Source organism: Dipodomys ordii, unplaced genomic scaffold (genome assembly GCF_000151885.1).
Source record: "Dipodomys ordii isolate 6190 unplaced genomic scaffold, Dord_2.0 Scaffold4, whole genome shotgun sequence".
Lineage (NCBI taxonomy): Eukaryota > Metazoa > Chordata > Mammalia > Rodentia > Heteromyidae > Dipodomys > Dipodomys ordii.
Window position 1 is genome coordinate 37363654 of NW_012267220.1, and position 16769 is coordinate 37380422.

General features: G+C 36.3%; 1 protein-coding gene across 1 annotated transcript in view; it reads left to right on the forward strand.

The window, feature by feature from the left end:
• Hook3 (hook microtubule-tethering protein 3) overlaps positions 1-6408 on the forward strand; it is a 138870-nt gene extending 132462 nt beyond the window's left edge. The window contains exons 19-21 of the mRNA XM_013024428.1: positions 176-280; positions 433-504; positions 4972-6408. Coding sequence (XP_012879882.1) covers positions 176-280; positions 433-504; positions 4972-5112 — 318 coding nt within the window. The 3' untranslated portion in view covers positions 5113-6408. The remainder of the gene's footprint in view (positions 1-175; positions 281-432; positions 505-4971) is intronic.
• Positions 6409-16769: the final 10361 nt, after the last annotated feature.

Genomic DNA, 16769 nt, shown 5'->3' on the forward strand with positions numbered 1-16769 from the left:
CTATCAGAAAGAACGGCTTTTTTCTTTTTGCTTATGTGGTGCTGAGGAATCGAACCCAGGGCCTCATGCATGCAAGGCAAGCGCTCTACCACTGAGCCACTTTCCCAGCCCCTGCTTTAATTGATTTTTAAAGGTTATATTCCTTGAGTTTGAGACTTCTTATTACTGTTGGCAGGTTATCCGGACTTTAGATCCTAAACAGAATCAAGGAGCAGCACCAGAAATACAAGCTCTTAAAAATCAACTCCAGGAACGAGAGCGGCTGTTCCATTCATTAGAGGTAGTTCACTGTACTGTGATGGGCCATAAAATTCTGGGTTCTGATTTCTGAGATCCTTGTTATATTGTAAGCTTTGTATCCATTGGTTTACATAGTTAATTATTTCTTTATATTGATTGTATTTTTACATATTTACATGTTCTTAATTTTAGAAAGAATATGAGAAAACGAAGAGTCAAAGAGAGATGGAAGAGAAATACATAGTTAGTGCCTGGTACAATATGGTAAGAAAATAATGCTTCAGAACATAATGCAACGTTTACCAAATACTAGTTTATCAAATTACTAGATTGCTTTTTCTGAAGAAGCAATTTTAACAAAAGATCTTGAAAGTTTTCAAGTATCACCCTAACACACTAACAAAGCTTCCCTGCTGACAGCAAAGAAGATATAACCCACAAACAGAATGGTATTATGAAAGTATCATTCATAATTCCCAGAAACATAAAGACAAATGTCAGCGTAGTTTTTGTTCCTCAGAGCTGTTTGCTGTAGGAAGGCACACAAAGAAGTAGTAGCTCTACTTTGTTGTAACCTTTTCAGGATGGGATAGTTTACTTTCTCAGGGGATATAGAAGATGTTAACAGTGTCAGATCCTGAATATTCCAACACAACAAAACTTCTTGGCAAGGACACTAATTAATACTCATAGCATTCTATTGTGGATTAGACTAGTCATGAATTTTATAGGGAATGCTGCATTTTTTCAGTACTTTATTCCAACTCTTGTTGTCATCTTTTTTTTTCTTCCCATTGAAAAAACTGCCTTTTCAAAAGTTTTCTGAAATGACAGCTAGTTTCCAACAAGTTCAAATTTTTTTCAACTTCTGATCTCCACTGTTGGCATAAAGGCATTGTTTTTTTTTTTTTTATGGTGGTGGTGGTGTATGTGTACAGGTTCTGGAGCTTGACCTCTGGGCCTTGGTGCTGTCCATGAGCATTTTTTCTCACGGCTAGCACACTAACATTTGAGCCACAGCTCCACTTCTGACATTTTGGTAGTTAATTGGAATTAAAGAGTCTCAGCAGACTTCCCTGCCCAGGCTGGTTTTTAACCACAGTCTTCAGATCTCAGCCTCCTGAGTAGCTAGGATTACAATCATGAGCCGTCAGTGCCCTGCCATTGTTTTGTTTTACTGTTAAAATTATACTGCATCTTAAAGGCTAGTGCCCCTGGCCTAATATGATTTGATCTATTGCTAAAAATTTTATGACATGTCCATACTCATACCTGGCTTGGTCAAAATTGCATATTTAAGACTTTATCACAGTTTCTAAAGGAGAAAGTTTGAGGTTTATAGTATTCTTTTATCAAATACTGATTTCTTGAAATTTCAATTTTAAAAATGAAAGAAAACTTGCCAGGCATTAGTGATTCACATCTGTAATCCTAGCCTAGACACTCAGGAGTCTGAAATCTGAGGATGACAGTTCAAAGCCTGCCCAAGCAGAAAAATCTATGAGATTCATCTCCAATTAACCACCAAAAAATTAGAATTGAAGTTGTGGCTCACTTGGTAGAGTGCCAGCCTTGAGCAAAAAGAGTCAAGTGAGAGTGTGAGGCCTGAGTTCAAGCCTTCTCAGTACCAGCACACAAAAGGAAAAAAGCGGGGGGGGGGGGGTGCTACATAATTAAAGAAGTTTTCTGGGAGTTAATCCTGACTCCTGTTTTATCTCTTGTCTTCTCAAAGCTTAGTATTCTCAGTTTTAATAGCTTTGAATTTTAGTTTTTATTAGTAATTTCATATAGTTTTAACTATTTTTGCATATATTATTAGTAATTTCATATAGTTTTACATATTATTTGTTCTGTGACTTGGTACTAATAATAGTCCTAGTTTTGAATGCTTCAGAGTTACATTCAGAAATGTCAGCATCAGGGCTGGGAAGGTGGCTCAGTGGTAGAGTGCTCACCTTGCATGCATGAGGCCCTGGGTTCTATTCCTCAGCACCACATAAGCAGAAAAAGCTGGAAGTGGTGCTGTGGCTCAAGTGGTAGAGCACTAGCCTTGAGCTGAAGAGCTGAGGGACAGTGCCCAGGCCCAGAATTCAGACACCATGACTGGCAAAAAAAAAGAAAAGAAAAGAAATGTCAGCATCTACACAGTTTTAATAGAAATGATGATGAGTACTAGGAAGAGGTATTCAGTAGCTCAAGAATGGCCTTGGAGGGCTGAGAAGGTGGCTCAGTGGTAGAGCGCTTGCCTTGAATGCCTGAGGCCCTGGGTTAGATTCCTCAGCACCACATAAGTAAAAAGAAAAAAAAAAAAAAAAGAATGGCCTTGGATAGCGTATAAAGGGGTTCTGGGGATGTAGCTTAATGATATAGCACTTGATTCGCATACCTGCAGAAAGAAAAAAAATGAGTAGAGGACTTGAGATATAGTAGAATTCTGAATCACAGTATACAAGTTACACCAAAAAAAAGTATACAAAAAATTTTAATGAATTGTTGAAATGTGACAAGTCATAGTATTTTGTTTTTGTTTTGTTTTGGGAGGGGGGTTGTTTTTTTGTCCCTTGTGGGGCTTGAACTCTGGGCCTGGTTGCTGTCCCTCAGATCTTCAGCTCAAGGCAAGTGCTCTACCACTTTGAGCCACAGCGCCACTTTCAGGTTTCTGAGTGGTTTATTGGAGATAAGAGTCTCACAGACTTTCCTGCCCCTGCTGGCTTTGAACTGCAATCCTCAGATCTCAGCCTCCTTAGTAGCTAGGATTACAGGCAAATACCACTGGTGCCTGGCAGTTATAGTATTGTAAATAAGATGTATTTATCTAAATTAATAGATTAAGTTTATTTGTAGATTTTTGTTCAAATCCTCAAATGATTTGATGGAAGCTAGGATGTGGTTCACACCTGTAAATCTTAGCTACTCAAGAGGCTGAGATATGAAGATTGTGGTTTGAAGCCAGCCAAGGTAGGAAAGTCCATGAGACTCTCTTCAGTTAATCACCAAAAAGCTAAAAGTGGAGCTGTGGCTCAAGTGAACATCAGCCTTGAGCAAAAAAGCTAATGGACAATGCCCAGGCCCTGGGTCCAAGTCCTAGTATTCTCATTCTTTCCCTCTCCTTCTCTCTGTCTTCCTCCCCGTCTCCCTCTCCCTCTCTCCCTCCCCCTCCCTCCCTCCCTGCTTTCCCTCCCTCTCTCTCTCTCTCTTTCTCTCTCTCTCTCTCCTCTTCCTCTCTGTTCAAGGCTACTGGAAGCAGGAATCTAGTAAGACCTCATCTCAGCCAACAAGCTGAGTGTGGTAGTTTTCGTCTGTAATTCCAGCTATGTGATTTAGAGGATGACAGTCACAGTCCAACCTCTTTCAAAAAACTGAGACCATTATCTGAAAAATCACTAAAATAAAAGGGCTTGAAGTATGTCTGAAGTGGTAGAGTTCCTGCCCAGCAAATGGGAGTTCAAACCCAGCGAAAGAAAAAAAAATGTTAACTTGTATCAGATATGTTTGTGCACATCTCTATCTCCAGCACTAGGGAAAAAGCTGAGGAAGAAAGAATGTGAGTTCAAGGCCTACCTGAGCTACATTTTCAGATTCAAGGCCAACTTAGAGTACATAGTGGAACCCTGTCTCAAATAAAGATTGGATTTTCCTTTGTTGTCAACCTCCACTTTTTCCGATTTTACCTATGTTCAGTTCTTAAAGTTTCTCTGGCTAGAAATGCTCATCAATTTTTTTTTAATTTATTTATTTTTTGTTGGTGGTGGTGGGTCTTCAACACTTGGCCTGGGCACTGTCCTTCAGCTCTTCAGCTCAAGGCAGGCACTCTACCACTTGAACCACAACACCACTTCTGGTTTTGTGGTGGTTAATTGGAGGTAAGAGTCTCACAAACTTTCTTGCCCAGGCTGTCTTTGAACCTCATTCCTCAGATCTCAGCTTCCTGAGTAGCTAGGATTACAGGCATAAGCCACTAGCACCCAGCTATGTTCATCAATTTATTTTTTAAAATATCAGAACTGTTCTTTTCCTAATCTTCTCTTTAGTAAATTCAAGCCCTTTTTGTCACTATTGTTTTTCCTCTACATTCTGGAAGCACCTGGAGATAACTTGACTTTTTTAAGGGCTTTCACCCACCAATTGTGCCGCCTTTCTCCTTAGAGGTACAGATCCTTTTGTCTTCAAGGAAAGGATCTTGGTTGGGACTTCTTTTGTGGCTATTGAGAATTTTGCTTAATTTAAGAATATAAGTCTGCCTTGAAGTGAAGAAAAACAACAAAGTATGGTATGTATAATACTTAGAATGGCTTTCCATCTTAAGAAATAAGTACATTTTGCTTTTCTGAATATGCCCTATGATTTCTAAAGCCCATGTAAATCAACTGCTGTTAATCAATTGCACTTTTTTCTTGGAAAATCACTATACATTTGATTTGAAAGAGAAATATGATAGAATATAAGTAATGTATTACAAAAATCTGTCTGCATTATCTGTTGTTTCGGTTAATATAAATCCAAAAAATTAAGTCTCAGTTTTGCCAAAGCAAGATTTATTCTTAATTTTAGAACTAAAAATGCTTCTTTTAACATTTTAATCTATAGAGTTGAATTAATATTTGTAATTACTTGTGCTTTGCTGTATAATGTATTAAATCTTGCATGATGAAATTTTCTTTTGTGAGCATGTACTGTACTTGTATTGTACTTTCATTGATTCCTTGTTCTTCTTTGTTTTTAATGTTGAAGGGAATGACTCTGCATAAAAAGGCAGCTGAAGATAGACTGGCTAGCACAGGTTCAGGGCAGTCATTTTTAGCTAGACAAAGACAAGCCACCAGCGCAAGAAGATCCTACCCAGGCCATGTCCAACCAGCAACAGCAAGGTAGAGAAGCCGGAAATAACCTGCATCAAAGCATACTTGTGTCACATATAGCAACATTTCAGGAAGTTCACCAAAAGTCAATAATTAATGTTGCTCATTGGAGGGCTTTCTCTCTGTCTTATATCTTTGTTTCAGTTTCTTTGTCCTTTATTTTGTAGTCCTTTCAGTTCCTTTTAATGTGCCAAAAATTTGTAAATGTACAATTTTAAGTATTGTATAATAGTGTAATACTTTACTTTGTATGAATATGTCCTTTTCCCCAATGGTGTAGGCTTTGTTATGAATTAGATTTTCTGCCAATAATTGATACACACTTTGTATTCTTTATTGTGCCTATGTGTTATCATGCTTTATATGAATGTCTGTTTGAAGGGAATTTAATCTTTTTATGATATTAGTCTATTTTCAATTGTTTTCCAGATGCTCTTCAAATAACATACATACTACAAAAAGTGGTTAGCAAGCGCACTTTTTGCAGAAACTTAAATACAGTGACAGAAGTGCTAATCAAATCTCCTAAGGCACCTAGGGGAATGATTTAGAGGGAGAAAAATGGTTTTCACATTGTTTTATAGGAAATTAAATTTGTTTGAATATTTAGAGACAATTTGTAAAAACATAAACAGAAAATTCATTGTTTTGTGCTATCTTGAGTACATTGATAACTTGAGTACATTGATAACTTGAGTACATTGATAAGGTTATTTGGGGAGAAATTACACAAGAAAAATTCAGGCAGTCTGTCTTTTTTTCTTTCTCTGAAATATCATTTTAGTAACTAAGAATCAGATTCTAGTTATGTGCTTGACATGTATACATTCAGTTCTACACATATAAAAGATTTATTTTTCATATACTTACAGGTAATAGGTAATGTTACTCTTTGGGCAGTTAGTGGTCTTGTATCTCATTTGTTTTGTTTATTCCTTAATATAAACTTCCTTTCTCAATATTTTGCATTACTTACACCTTAATACATGACTTCTTGTATGTATTATTATGATTTCTATCTTAATTCTTTCTGAAGTCTTACCTACTAGTCCAGGACTCTGTTACTGAATAGATTTTCTTGGATATTTTGCCTCAAAGTGCTTACCTTTTAAGACATGTTTCTTACATTGCTTAATACTGTCAAGTAATCATTATGAAGCACTTTGTCTATGAGGTGCTATATAAAAAAGAATATTCATTTGAAAATGAACTGCCTTCTGTTTAATTACAAATTCGGTACCATATAATATTTAAGTTCACCTCCAACCTTTTTATTCTACCATAGCATACTTTTTAAAGCAAAAAAAAATGAAAATTCATTCAAGCCCCATGACTGACAAAAAAATTATGAAAATTCTGAAATTAGCTTCGATTTTTTTTGTTTATTTGTTTTACATGGGTTATCTAATAGGATGTTATTTTATGTACTCACAGTTTGAAAATTCAGGTTTTATTCAATTTTTTGTGTTACATATAAGTAACTTTAAATCATGTTTAGTATAATTAAGAATTTTCAGAATCTGTGTTCATGTGTTTGATTTTACATTCATACTTCATCTTTTAAGGTTGACCTAAAATCTGTAGTGCTTTAACACACACACACACACACACAGCCCATCACTTTAACCGTTCAGCCATTTTATCCTACTTTATGGGGTTTTTTTGTTTTTGTTTTTGTTTTCTGGGGGGGGTTCAGTCGTGGGGCCTGAACTCTGGGCCTGGGCACTGTCCCTCAGCTCTTCAGCTCAAGGCTAGCGCTCTACTACTTGAGCCACAGTGCCTCTTCTGGCTTTTTTTCTTTTTGCTTATGTGGTACTGAGGAATCAAACCCAGGGCCTCATGTATGCAAGGCAAGTGCTCCACCACTGAGCCACCTTCCCAGCCCCCTACTTTATGTTTTAAAGACAGAGTTTTACTATGTGGTCTAGGCTGGCCTTCAATTTGCAATCCTTCTGCCTCAGCCTCCTGAGTGATTACAGGTTTACACCACCATCCCTGGCTGTCATAATGTGGTTTGTTTTATATCAAGCAAAAAAGTCTAAGACTGCTTCTTCTTGCTATGACTATAAAACAACAAGAATTAATAATAAAGCAAGTCATGTGAGTAGATAGCTGACTTGGTCAACATATTAAGTCCTTCCTTTTTCCCTTTTTTTTTCCTTTCCCTCCCTCCCTCCTTCCCTCTCTTCCTCCTTCCTTTCTTCCTTCTTTCCAGATGGTCTCACTGTTTTCAGTTCTGGCTCCAAACTCCTGCACTCTTTCTTCAGCCTCCTAAACAACAAAATACGCTTGTAGCACTTTGCCCAGTTTATGAATTAAGTTTTAACAATAAAGACTAAAAACAACAAGACAGTTCTCACAATCACCTTTATTTCAGAAATAGCATAAAGTTTCAACTGTTTTTAAAATAAATTAGGATGAAGGCCCAATCTTGGTAAAATTAAAATTATCAGGAAATTATACCTACAGAATAAGGTGGATGAAAACAAGAGATTCTCCCAGTATTCAAATGAAAATATTTCCATAAGGCTAGGTTTTCATTTTCATTCTCTATGAAATGTCCAGTCCTACTCACTTACCTACCTAGATATTTTTCTCTAGATGGATTGAAAATGTATCAGGCTTTTAGGAGCAAGTTTTACTTCTTACTTTCTTTGTCTGTTATATGCTGTGAGTTTAGATTCATAACTTTTACTCCTTTGCTACCTTTGAATTTGGCATATTACCTTTATTACACAAAAGAAATTACATTTCTAGGGCTGGGAAAGTGGCTCAGTGGTAGAGTGCTTGCCTTGCATGCATGAGGCCCTGGGTTCAATTCCTCAGCACCACATAAGCAGAAAAAGCCAGAAGTGGTAGAGTGCTCACCTTGAGCTGAAGAGCTCAGGAACAGCACCCAGGCCCAGAGTTCAAGCCCCACGACCAACAAAAAAAAGAAAGAAAGAAATTACATTTCTAAACATTTTATGTTACTTACAAACAAATAGCAGTAGTGACTCCCTTTGGACAGGATGTCTAGTCATGATTAGTAATATCTCAGATGGGCTATGATCATTTATGGTCTCTAAGAAGTTTGGAAACATTTGGAGCTTGATTTAGAGAAGAGTAATACTGTGCTGTATTTTCAAGAACTCTTACAAGCAACAGTTTTGTGATACCTGTGTACTCACTAGTCCTGGCATCTGCAGAGGACTGAGCCTCATTACTTGCTATGATGAGCTGTCACCACAGTGCCTGAATTTTCATAAACAAAAAGCATATTTGTTTCTATGTTCTTTCTAGCCAGAAAATAAAAGTAAATTACTAAAGAATAGTAACATTTATGTTAGATGGTCCATGTTTAAGAAAGCTATAATAGGAAAATAATGCATTTCATATATAGCTTATACATCTAAAGTGAGAACAAATAATACAGTTGGACATATTTTAAATAAACTCTCAAGAACTGGATAGCTTCTTACCATTTATCTAATTATTTACTGATAATCAAGAAAAAGTCCCTAAATAAGTGACCCACATTCCAAGATGTATAAAGCTTGAGTTATTTCTGTTAGATATCCTTAGCCTGATAAAATTGGCTTAATGAAATGTTTGTAGTAAAGATGATATTGTAGTCTCTAATTTTCTTGGAATTTTCTTATCAATACAAGAAAAGCTTAATTGTACAAAATCAAGATAAATGTTATCCAATGAGAAACATAATCTACTTCATTAATTCTTACAAACAAAAAAAGTTCACCCTGTGCAAATGGATTGTAGTGATGAATGAGACATTTTTTATCATTTGGTAGTAGTTTGGCTTCATCTTGTAAACTAGGACATCAACTATTTTTTTCATGTTTCCAGTTCCATACAAGCATTCATCTATTGTTTTAATGAAATGACAACTTTAAAATTGTTTCCCAATGAAAGAATTACCTTTAAACAAAAAAAAAAAGAAAGAAATCTTACCTTAACTCCTATAATTCATCTTCAGTTATCCTAATTTCACATTCCAGGAATGTTAGAAGAATGCCAATTGAAAAATGTTAAGGTTTGGGGCTGGGAAGGTGGTAGAGTGGTTACCTTGCATATATGAGGCCCTGGGTTCGATTCTCAGCACCATATAAGCAGAAAAAGCCGGAAGTGGCGCTGTAATGCTAGCCTTTTGCTGAAGAACTGAGGGACAGTGCCCAGGCCCAGAGTTCAGGCCCTGTGGTTGACAGAAAGAGTGGAGAGAGAGAGAGAGAGAGAGAGAGAAAGTGAGGTTTATCTGGGAAAAAACGGTCAAAGATCACAGGGAGCAGAAACCTAACCCTAACTAGTTTGCAGCCATTTTGACAATAGTCTCTTTGATCTTTAGCTTTATACTGAGGAAAGAATAACAATAAAATCTTGCTTTTTCCTACAGGAAAAATAGTGGCGAATATTTTGATTTTTTTTTTTTTTTTGTGCCAGTCCTGGGGCTTTAACTCTGGGTTTGGACACTATCCTTGCTCCTTTTGCTCATGTCTAGCACTCTACCACTTGAGCAACAGCACCACTTCTGTCCTTTTCTATGATTAATTGGAGATAAGAGTCTCTCAGACATTTCCTGCCAGGGTTGGCTTCAAACCATGAACCTCAGATCTCAGCCTTCTGTTTAGCTAAGATTACAGGTGTGAGCCACTAGTGCCTGGCTGTTTTGACAGTTTATCTTCATAGTATGGAGGGATTTTCATTGTTACTGTTGCCTTATAGTTCTTAACAGTCCTGAAACAGGACAACTGACTCTATGTTAAAAAGACAAAGATAAAGAATGTGCTGATGAGAATAAAATAAGATATTAGAATCTGTGAAAATCATTTTATTAATTTTCATTATTTTTTCATATAAGGTTTTCCATTCAGTAAAGATGATCTGTTTTCCTATAAACCTTTCATAATTGCAGCTTATTTTGGAAGTTCTCCAATTTTACTTCATTTAGAAAATGATTTCAAAGCTTGTTATAAATGACTCGAATATGTTGTAAAGTTTTTTTTACAAAAACAGACAGGCTGTTCTAGGCATAACCAATGTTCTTTGTATAAGGTACATTTAAATAGTGTTATTTTTCTTTTTTAAAGAAATTAAAATATTTTATTGTCCAATTTTAGTACAATAATATGTTAAACCTTTGTTATAAATATTAGTTGGTTTTTTGAAAATTCATCAAATACTTTGCTATTTACATAGCTGTCTGCTCTTTCCTATTCCCACAAACTATGAAAATATTATAAAATGAAAAACAGCACAAATATGATGATTGCTTATCTCTTTTAAGTCACTGTGATGTGCCCTTGGGAAGTACAGACTGGTAATTTTTAGCAGCCTTTCATTAGCCCAACTCACATGTATTATGTGTATTAATACAAAGAGTTAAAATCTACATTTAATGTCTCTAAATATGAATCTTTCCATTTTTCCCATTGCACTGAAATAATAGAGAAGGGATACTAGTTTAAGAAAGAGACCTGAACTTAATTATGGCAAATATATGAATTTTAACAATCTTAAGATTTTTATATCTACATATATTTATTTATATATGTGTATATGTATGATTTATTCATACCTGCAATCTCAGAATTTTTCTGTTTATATTTTCTAATATTGTGTAAGGAATACATGTAGTAAGTTTACATGCAATATATAAGTGAGACTAGAAATCAAAGGAAGAAGGCTATTAAGGATGAAGATCCAGTCTTAAGAGTGGAGTGGACATTGGGATAAAAAGTATTAATATGTAGGCGGATGAAATTATTCATATAATGAAAACATTTCAAAGCTCTATCTTAACAAATGATCCTGAATTAATAGCTCTCATAAAATATTGTTAGTATTTGGTATTATACATTCATTTGATAAGAGCAGACAAAGATCTAGTTTCTAGTTGTGTTTCCTTTCAATGAATATTGACTAGATTCATAATAAAACTGTATGTTTATTAGTGGAGAAGAAACCATTTCATTTGGAAACTGTTTGCCATTAGTAAGTCTGTAATAGTAAATTTAGCCCATTTAAAATTCCTATGATATGGTGAAATAGAAATAAGGGGGAAAAAAATCAGTGCACAGTGGTCAAAAATCATGACCAACTTGCCAACAGTTATCTAAGTATGCCACTTTATCTAGTTTACAAACCATAGACCTAAATTTTATATCCCCTTAACTATACAGCCCCATAAAAAGTGTTTAAAATGAAGACAAAGGTAGACTCTTATAGTGTGTATGCCAGTCCTGGAGCTTGAGCTCAGGGCCTGGGTGCTGTCCCTAAGCTTTTGTGCATGTTCTAGTGTTCTACTCCAGCTTCACTTCCAGCAGCTTTTTGAAAAAAAGAGAAAAGAGTCTGTGGACTTTCCTGCCTGGGCTGGCTTTAACTGTAATCCTCAGATCTCATCCTCCTGAGTAGGTAGGATTACAGGTAAGAGCTACTAGTACCCAGCAGATGTAGACATTTTAAAGCACAAGTATAATGAACTTTAATGTATCTGACACATTACCACCAAGCCTGGAATCAGGATCTGAAGATAAAATCAGAGAGTGTCCACAGTTCCAAAATTTTAGTAAGAGCCACTAGTACCCAGCAGATGTGGACATTTTAAAGCACAAGTATAATGAGCTTTAATGTATCTGACACATTACCACCAAGCTTGGAATCAGAATCTGAAGATAAAATCAGAGTATCCACAGTTCCAAAATTTTAGACCAATAGAGCTGTAAAATGCTTTGGACTTGAAGAGATAATGTAAATGTAAGAACCAGCTCAAAGTGAGAAGGGGAAAAAAAAACCTGTCAATGTATTCTGTCAGGAGACAACTGAGCAGGCTTTGTGATTAATGATTGTTATAAGTTGACAAAGTAGCTTAGCAATTGTGTTCTAAAGTTAATGGAAAGGACCCATGTTTCTTTTTGTTTGTTTGTTTGTTTTTTGGGTCCAGTCGTGGGCCTGGGCTCTGTCCCTCAGCTCTTCAGCTCAAGGCTAGGGCTCTACCACTTGAGCCACAGCGCCACTTCCAGCTTTTTGCTTATGTGGTGCTGAGGAATCGAACCCAGGGCCTCATGCATGCAAGGCAAGCGCTCTACCACTGAGCCACCTTCCCAGCCCGGACCTATGTTTCTTGATGTATTTATTAGTGTACAATGATTACTATGTATACTTCCTACAGTATAGTATGCTTATTTTACATATGTCAGTGTTAGAGAAATATGTCTTCATATTACTACTCTAATTTCAGATTGTTTATACTGCAATATTTATAACACTTTGCTAATATAGTTTCCTTTTTATTTTTCTGTGGCATTCTCTAGCAATATCTTGAAGTCAGGATCCTGCAGCTCTTACGTATAGAAGTTGGTTTACAGCTAGTTTGGACTACTAGGAATGGATTAGTTCTGATATATCACATTAAGAGTGGGATATTAGTGTCTCACACCTGTAATCCTAGCAACTCAAGAGGAGACTGAGATTTGAGAATCAATGAGACCATGAGGTCCTGAGTTCTATATGTTCTACGTATAGTTCCTGTGCATGTGTATGTGGGCACACACACACGTCTCTTATAATACCTTGAAAACAGACTCCTTTTTGTGGTGCTAAGAGTTGGAATGTAAGATCCATGCACTCCAGGCAAATAAATTTAAAAAGAACTGAAGTTCTAAAATTGTTTTCTGTAGTTGTATTAATAAAACTAGTCTTCTGGTTAATCAAAAGACTTGCTTTCATTTTGTGGGGACAGTCTCCTAAAATACTTAGTGCAAACTTCTTCACCTTAATGATTTGTTATTGTAAATACCTAAAGGTAGGGGTGATAGGAAAAGGTGGATGCTACAAAGATATTTTTAGTTCTGTAGTGAATATGTTTTTTTGAACTATTTTCTTAAATTTATACTTCGCCAAGGGGCTGGGAAGGTGGCTCAGTGGTAGAGCGCTTGCCTTGCATGCATGAGGCCCTGGGTTCGATTCCCCAGCACCACATAAGCAAAAAGAAAAAAAGCCAGAAGTGGCGCTGTGGCTCAAGTGGTAGAGTGCTGGCCTTGAGCTGAAGAACTGAGGGACAGTGTTCAGGCCCCACAACCGGACCCAAAACTAAAAAATAAATTTATACTTCGCCAAGTTTTTACCTTCCATTGAGAAAAAGGTTTTGTTAGCAAAATGTTTCCATTTATAACACAAACATACTCAAATCATAGCATGCAATTTTTGTTGGATCTAGCATTATTTTCATCTTGGTTTTAGATGATATATATGGTTTCTTGTAAATAATTTCTGCAGTGGGGCTAAGGGTGTAACTAGGTGGTATAATGTGGGCTTAGCGCACAACAAAGCTTTATTACATCTCCCAACACCACAAATATACAAGTAGTTTCTGTAGTAGTATCCTCCACATTTACTTCCCATCCCCTACCACCATATTCTACTAATAAATTTTGCTATAGCTGGACACCTGAAAAAAAAAAAAAAAGAATTGCTTTTCTAGAGAAGTCCAGGCTGTCCTTTGAGGGCCAGTGCTGCTTTTTTCCTTCCCAAAGTAAAAAGTTACAAAGCCAGGCATAGTGGTACCCACCTGTAAATCCTGGCCTCTAGGAAACTGAGGCAAATAGAGTGAGAGTTTGAGTTTTATATGTTACATTAAAAAGTCTCTTTTCTAACATACCTTGAAGAAAAACTTACTTGTTTTGTGTAATGCTTGGGAGGGAGCCCAGGGCCTCATGCACACAAGGCAAGTATTGTACCATAGAGCTGCATCTCTAGCAAGCCAGTCTTCTCAATGCTAACACACTTTAAACATTGTTTGCTGAAGTTATGTTAATAAATTTAAGATATCTCAATCATAATCACATGAAAGGATAAAAGTATCTTTTTAAGTGTTCTGCCTTACTCTGGGTTCTTCCTAATCTTGATAATAGTAGACAATGGACCAACTCAGTACCTACCACCAGTCACATGTGGCAGTTTTAATTAAATGAGATTTAAACTTCAGTTCCTTGGTCACTTAGGCATGTTTTGAGAGCTCAGTAGTCCTATATTTTGATGGTTCCTGTATGGGATGTTCCTGTGTAGGACATGTCCATCAATGCAGAAAATCCTGTATGAATCTGCTTTTGATGCCCAAGAGAAGGCAGTAACAGTGAACTTAAGATAACTCTTAGTTTTAGAGCCATAATTGAATAAGCCTTTTTTCTAGGAATCATTAACAGGCTGGGTGCCAATAATCCTACTTATTCAGGAGGCTGAAATCTGAGGATCACAGCTTGAAGCCAGCCAGGGCAGAAAAGTCCCTGTGAGACTCAGAAACTAAGTAGAGCTATGTCTCAAAGTGGTAGGGCATCAGCCTTGAGAAAAGAAAGGAAAAAAAAAAAAAAAAAGCTCAAAAACAGTGGCCAAGCCAAGTTCAAGCCCCATGACCAACAAAAAATAATAAAAATCATTAACAGCCCTTTTTAATGACCTTGGAAAAAGCAAATCCCCATCCTATTTAGGCAGTTTTCTGTATACTTTCAAAAACTAAGGTCTTTATATTTCAGTAATTTAAGCTCATTAATCATTTGTTCATGTCTTTATGCTTTTCTCACTTTTAAAAGTTGTTATCAGCAAAAAAACTGATATAAACGTCTAACTCATTTTAAACATATAACCTATTTTCTAATAAAAATTGATAAGTATCATATCCTTGTATTACTTATAAATTTATATTGATCTAGTGAAAGTTGCCAACAACTTGTTCCTGTTACTCTAAATATTTCTCCTTGAAATTACATTTGACTGTCTTGTACCTCAAAGATGCACCAACATTCAAATAGTTTTTCTATATCACTTACTATTTTAACTTTTTTAAGTAAATTTTTTCTGTATTAAAACAAACATTAAACATTAAAACATTCCCAGGCTGGAAATGTGGATTCGTGGTAGAGTGCTTACCTAGCATGTATGAAGCCCTGGGTTCACTTCCTTAGTACCACATTAATAGAAAAAGCCAAAAGCAGTGCTTTGGTTCAAGTAATAGAGTGCTAGCTTCGAGCAAAAGAATCTCAAGAGACAGTGGCCAGACCCTGAGTTCAAGCCCCAGGACTGGCAAAAACAAAACTTGGCTTGTTTCTAAATTTCTTAAAGGATCTGTACTGACATATTTGAGGGTTGGGTGTTTTGTTTGTTTTTGCCTTTTTTTAAAATAAAAGTAACACTTTTTTGTTCGTGTGTGTGTGTGTGTGTGTGTGTGTGTGTGTGTTTGTGTGTAGTGTAAAGAATTGAACCCAGGATTTCATGCATGCTAGAGCAAGCACTCTACCAGTTACAAATCTTTTTTTTTTTTTTTTGTCGGTTGTGGGGCCTGAACTCTGGGCCTGGGCGTTGTCCCCCAGTATTTCAGCTGTAGACCAGGGCTCTACCACTTGATCCTTAGTCCCACTTCCAGGTTTTTCTGCTTATGTGGTGCTGAAGAATCAAACCCAGGGCTTCATGCATGCAAGGCAAGCACTCTACCACTGAGCCACCTTCCCAGCGCCACCAGTTACAATTCTTTATAGAGCCGTAATGGTTAGTTAAAACTTTATTGTCGTGATGGTTTCCTTTTTAAAGTTTTTTAGAGGAATTTGGCATCAAAATGACAAATAGGTAAAATTCCGAGCAGCTTATGATATTCTTACAGTTCAAATACAAATGAGAAATGGTATCTTTGAGTTTATGTTGTCTTAGTGACCCAATTTACATGTATTCCACAAATACTTATTACTTAAGGACAATTTCAATATGCTTAAAATAAGAAATAGAATTTTTAGTATGATTACAGGAAATTACTTACATAAATTGCTAGTCAATGATTTTGGACCTTTTAATTTTTTAACTTTTTTTTTTCTTTTGGACCTGTTTCATGGTTTGAACTCAGGAAACTTACTCTCGCTCAACTTGCTTGGTCACAGTTGGTGCTTAACTACTTGAGTTAAATCTCCAGCCTGACTTTCTGGTGGTTAATTGGAGAGGACTCTCTCAGACTTTTCTGGCTAGCTTGGCTTCAAACCTTGATTCTGTAGGTCTCAGCCTCCTGAGTAGCTAGGATTATAGACGTGAGCCTCTGGAGTCCAGCTGTTTTTTGTAATAGCCTTACTTATTTAAATATATCAGTGCTATCATTAATTTTGCTTTTTTACAAGTTCTGCAAAATTCATAATGCTTTGTACTCCAGAAAATAATTTCTAGGTTTGTCTGGTTTTGAATTTTCACGTTTTGATAATTGCCCATCCTTCAGAGCATCCAATCTTTTATTATGTAATAAGTGGTAAAATTCAGATATATTGAATGATTTGCCTTATTTTAACATTGAAAATACCAGAAATTTGGAAACAAAAAGGCTTTTCCCTCCATAGTATTTCAGAAGAACTTTTCAAGCAAGTAATGAGACACTGTAGTGCATTGGAACTAGAATTGCGTTCATATAATCCTGGCTCTAAAGCCTTATACTCATGTCTTAAATACCATGAATTATTGCTTTGTATTTAACATTGTAGTTTTTACCTTGCATTTTAGCCTTTGCAAAAAGTAGATTCTTGGGCTGGGAATGTAGCCAGTGGTAGAGTGCTTGCCTCACATGCATGAGGCTCTGGGTTTGATTCCTCAGCACCACATAAAGCCAGAAGTGGCACTGTGGCTCAAGTGGTAGAGTGCTGGCCTTGAGGT